Source organism: Priapulus caudatus, unplaced genomic scaffold (genome assembly GCF_000485595.1).
Source record: "Priapulus caudatus unplaced genomic scaffold, Priapulus_caudatus-5.0.1 Scaffold433, whole genome shotgun sequence".
Taxonomy (NCBI): domain Eukaryota; kingdom Metazoa; phylum Priapulida; class Priapulimorpha; order Priapulimorphida; family Priapulidae; genus Priapulus; species Priapulus caudatus.
In genome coordinates this window covers 136907-142230 of record NW_014577494.1, presented here as the reverse complement: position 1 = coordinate 142230, position 5324 = coordinate 136907, and the positions used below count along the sequence as shown (strand labels likewise).

General features: G+C 41.7%; 1 protein-coding gene across 1 annotated transcript in view; it reads left to right on the top strand.

Moving 5' to 3' along the window:
- LOC106810325 (L-2-hydroxyglutarate dehydrogenase, mitochondrial-like) overlaps positions 1 to 5324 on the top strand; it is a gene marked incomplete at its 5' end in the record, with an annotated part of 17974 nt that overhangs the window by 5750 nt on the left and 6900 nt on the right. Inside the window, 3 exon segments of the mRNA XM_014813635.1 lie at positions 2864 to 3015; positions 4411 to 4542; positions 4835 to 5035. Of these exon segments, the coding sequence (XP_014669121.1) occupies positions 2864 to 3015; positions 4411 to 4542; positions 4835 to 5035 (485 nt within the window).

Here is a 5324-nt window from a genome sequence, read left to right as displayed (position 1 = left end):
AGAGATTGAGAATTACCAGGTTTAGCATTGCTTAAGCAAAACAGTGGTGTTTGCTATTATTTTCCCCCAGGGTCTGAAAGCGCTTTGGTCTCCACACACGCGGCTATCATTGACTTTGGAATGTTCGAGAGCATAGCAAAGACTTCCAGAGGGCCGGTTGCACTCTCATCAACAAGTTTGAGGTAAGACAAAGCTCTACATTACAGACAGAGGGAACGCCAGGAAAATGACGGGGAATTCCTCATCCGGTGACTGATTATTGGCAAAGATGGCGCAGGTTACCACGTATGCATCTTGGCATTGGTCATAAGCGACGTTCTCGTATCTGATTACAAGAGATGGATCCAATTTTGTAGCATTATAGCAAACTGAAAAGGAACGTGATAAGGCTAACATAAGATGACTCTATTAGTTTATGTTTCAATATTCATTGTTGAGGTGGTAAGGCGCACCTAAGCCCCAGGCCTCGTGTTCAGTTAATATTGTAACATATATTTGATTGTAGAATTCTGATCATAGATATTATACACTAATGCACTTGGAATATTGCCCGCACACATCTATGCAACACAAGATCTCCATTTATAAAGACAACATTTGAGGCATCGAATCGATGGTAAACAATCTTGTGCTATCTTTCCAATGCAGATCATCAAGTGTAAGTATGTTGTCACATGCGGTGGGCTCTACTCCCGATAAACTGCCGAAATGTCTGGCTGCGATAAAAATCCCCGTATTGTGCCATTCCGTGGGGAGTACCTGCTTCTCAAGCCAGAGAAAAGGGATCTTGTGAAGACGAACATCTACCCTGTAAGTCAAAGTAGCGCATATATATACGCTATAAGTGTGAATACATACAAACATATACTCTGTATATCAGGATAGTGATAATATCTACTCTATAAGTTCAATTAAGGCATACTTCTGTCCTGTAACTCAGTAACATTACCATGTAATTCAGAATTGTGCCGATATATACCGTGTAAGCCAGAATATGGTGCATGTATATCTACCATATAAGTCAGAATAAAATGAACATCTACCCTGTAAAACTCGATATACAATGAGAACTGTCATGTATATTCATATCTATACACTATGTATATATATACTATATATATATATATATAATATAATATTAGTATAATAATTATATATATATATTGTATATAATTCTTTTATAATATCAGCTACTTGCACGTATTGCTCCAGGTTAAGTCGAGTGCTCGTGGAGTTACGTGCGACTGCATGACATAATAGCTGCTAACCTCGTGCGTTGCAGGTGCCTGACCCGAGTTTGCCCTTCCTCGGCGTTCACTTCACACCGAGGATGAACGGCGACGTGTGGCTGGGTCCGAACGCCGTGCTAGCGTTTAGGAGGGAGTGGAATACGGATACACCGGAGAATCAACGTGAGAGAGCTGGCAGAGAGCCTAAGCAGCCGGTGAGTGACTGCTGGAGCGACAAACGCAGTGTTGCGTGGTCAGTCATAGAGGGATACTAGATGTCCATCAAACAGAGAGATGGAAGGACCACTCTGAAGAGTTGGTTCAGTGGACTGACCACACGTCAGTGCTTTAATGCTATTGGTCAATATAATAATCACATGACTGTATCACATGATAACAAATACCTTACAATACGTTTATGAGACTACTCATGACTGTATCACATGATAACAAATACCTTACAATACGTTTATGAGACTATTCTGTGACAGGAAGTTTTTTCTGATCGCAGTGTTTGTTGTTTCCGGGGTAAATAGGAAATCCGTCGTGGAGAGCAATGTGATGATTATTGATGTACTAATTTAGAACCTCCAGGAAAGATGCTACATTGTCTGCGAAGTAGAAATGAACAATTTCTCATGATATTAAACTGATCGACTTCTAGAATGAATGTGTTTTCCTCTAGTATAATCGTTTTGATAAACTTTTTATAATGTTTACTGGATTATGAGCCACGTTAATATGTACAGGTTGTGCACTGTGTGCTTGTCCTGCTAATACATTGTCTCTCTCTGATATTGGATCTTAATCATATCGTACTTAGATAGGTATGCATTCATATGTGGTGGCTGTACAGTGTAGTTTCAGACAGTAACATACGAACTCATACCCAATGTATCCACGTGCAATATGACGAGGATTCAAGCTCAAAGAAATATAATGTAGATACGTGAGATATGTCTTCGTATGTGTTACTGTGTGACACTAGCTTGAGTTACGTTTCTGCCCTTATTTCTGCTGATCAGCTGTATGACAACGTAAGTATTACTGTCCGAAACTTACGTTTCTGCCCTCATCTCTCCTCGGCTGCGTAATTATAGGGGCCTTCAGAAGCTGATGCTGAAGTACTGGTGGCGAGGTCTGAACGAGTTCTACCGAGGTCTGAACACTACCGCGCAGGTGCGCCAACTGCAGAGATTCGTGCCGCAGCTGAAGCGTGAGGACTGCACCAGGTATTCACCATGTTGTTCGCTTTCTCTCGCTCGCTCTCTCACTCGCACTCTCTCTTGCTCTGTCTCTCTCTCTCTCTCTATCTCTCGCTCTGTCTCTGTCTCTCTCTCTCTCTCTATCTCTCGCTCTGTCTCTGTCTCTCTGTCTCTCTCCCTCGCTCTCTTTCTCTCGCAGATGGTTGTTCCTTAATACGTAGCTTATCATAATTAGATAATAAAGAGGAGTAAATGTGTAATTTCCCTTGTTTTAGTTTGTCGTGCTCCGTCTATTTTCTTCATCCTAGCCTTTGTGGAAACCTTAGACACGTCTTATTATTAGCTCTGGTCAATCGTTAAATTATTTTTAAAAGATGTGCGTAGATTGCCAGTTCACTTTCACTTTCACGTTTACTTTGTCTCATTCAGCTGTGCATCAGAGCGGTCGTAACAGTGGCGTCATCCACGCTGGTATCTATTACACACCGGGCTCCTTGAAGGCAAAGCTGTGCGTGGAGGGCATGAAGCTGATGTATGATTACTGTGATAAGCACAGCATCCCCTACAAGAAACCAGGCAAGGTAAGGGATTCGGTTCTTAAGGTATATGTATAATACCACAGGCACTTGGAGCATTTCAATAAAATATATAAATGCTAAATAAATACGAAATCTCTTTACTACCAAAGTCTTAATGTTTCTCTACTCTCCTTCACCTATTATTGCCGACAAGCCGTGCTGCAAATGCTCCAGCCACAGCAAACACATGCCCACCGCACGCACGCTGCTGCGCTGCTGCACGCCACTGCACACTTATACATAAATATAGAGCAGGTAGGAAAGCGAGATGCCAAAATTCGCTCGACGCTCGCTTGATTCCACACGATTACAACACAAATATTCAACCATTCTACTCCATCTTTGTTTCTATTTGAAGGCCAGTGTTCACTTGTTATAGCAACATACTGTCTGTGTTCGTAACCGAGCTGTGTCACGCGAAATCACACAACGCCTGACGAAATTCTCGCATTCGCTCCCGTTGCGCAGTTAATGTAAATGGCTGTCGGAATCAGGAAACACCTACCGGCACTCTTCCTGACGTCATTTTTGCGCCGCATTATTGCAACGCTCCACTGGCGGCTTTGACGAGGCTCATGCGGGAGTTGGAAAGCTGCGTGGTAGTTTCCCAAAATGCATTGCGCCGCCTATAGCCTCTGTACTTACAGCCATTTTATTTATTTGAGTCGCGCGACTATATACAATGCGCGCCCGAACAATGCAATACTATACAATGCGACTATACAATGCTCTACTACGCGTGCCCGAATGTACAATTCATCAGCCAATCAAACGGTGCAATTTTCAGTCATGTGACTATCATCATCATTCAGCCGGGCAGCTCAAACGCATGAAAAATCGACTAGTGTGTCCACAGCTTTAGCCCTTACACTAACCGTAGGCACATCTTATATATTAGCAATCATGAAAACGGTCACAGCTGGATGTCTAGACAATCAATATAACTGTTTGAGAAAAATGTAAATTCTCGAGTCGGTTCCTGGGGCTGGTTCACATGTTCTAAGTGTGCAATAACGATGAATCTTGGAGTTGTCCATGTACCCATATTTTTGGGAGCTGCCCTGCCCTATGGTTGGGTGTGATGGCACTGTAGTTCCTACTTTTTGAATAAAATCCATGAAATTGCGAAAAAGCATTTTATTATTCTAGCAAATTGTTTTTTGGAATTGATTTCATGCTGTGAGTAAAAATACATTGTTTTCTGATTTGGTTTCTGAGTAACGTAAATGAAGTTGGACGCTCGCGTACTATTCCTAGAACACAGCATGTTCAATCAATAGCCCGCTATTAGTGTTAACCATAAATGTGTTTGATTGAATGTAGCTGGAAGTATGCACTTTCAACATCGCTTGCAATGTTACAATGCTAGTCTTCACTTTGTGCGCTTTTTTATTGCAGCTGATTGTCGCAGTAGAACCACATGAGATTCCTCGATTAGATGCACTGTGGGATAGGGCCTTGCAAAATGGCTGTCAGGACTTGGAGATGGTCCCTGGGGATAGAATACAGGAATTTGAACCAAACTGTAAAGTAAGAAAGTATCGTCAGGGTTGACACACAAACTTTTATAAACACTAAACCTTACGGAAAATCAACAAAGAAGATTCAGGATCAGTCGCATTCTTAACGATGAAATAATTTCAGCATATTATTTACAATGTTATGTAGCAGCTCATGGAGACTAGATGCAATTTCTGTTAATGCACAATGTAAGTGATTGGTTTCTATCCCAGTACCAAGATTGCAACATGGTAGACTAGATTAGATTACCAGTTTTAGCATTGGCTTAAGCAAACAGTGGTGTTGCGATTATTTTCCCCAGGGTCTGAAAGCGCTTTGGTCTCCACACACCGGCATCATTGACTTTGGGAATGTTGCGAGAGCATACGCAAAGAACTTCCAGAGCAGGGGTGGCACTCTCATCAACAAGTTTGAGGTAGAAAAGCTCACTACAGGAGCAGAGGGAACGCCAGGAAATGACGGGAATTCTCATCCGGTGACGATTATTGGCAAAGATGGCCAGGTACCACGTATGGCATCTTGCTATTGGTCATAAGCTCGTTCTCTATCTGATTACAAGATGGATCCAATTTTGAGATATAGCAAAACTTAAAAGAACGTGATAAGGCTAACATAAGATGAATCTATTAGTTTATCTTTCAATATTCATTGTTGAGGTGGTATCAACGTGTCAATTATTATTACCTAAGCCCTGGACACTAACTCAGTATACTCATGCCCAGTACTAGCCACCTAGGCCTCGTGTTCAGTTAATATTGTAACATATATTTGATTGTAGAATTCTGATCATA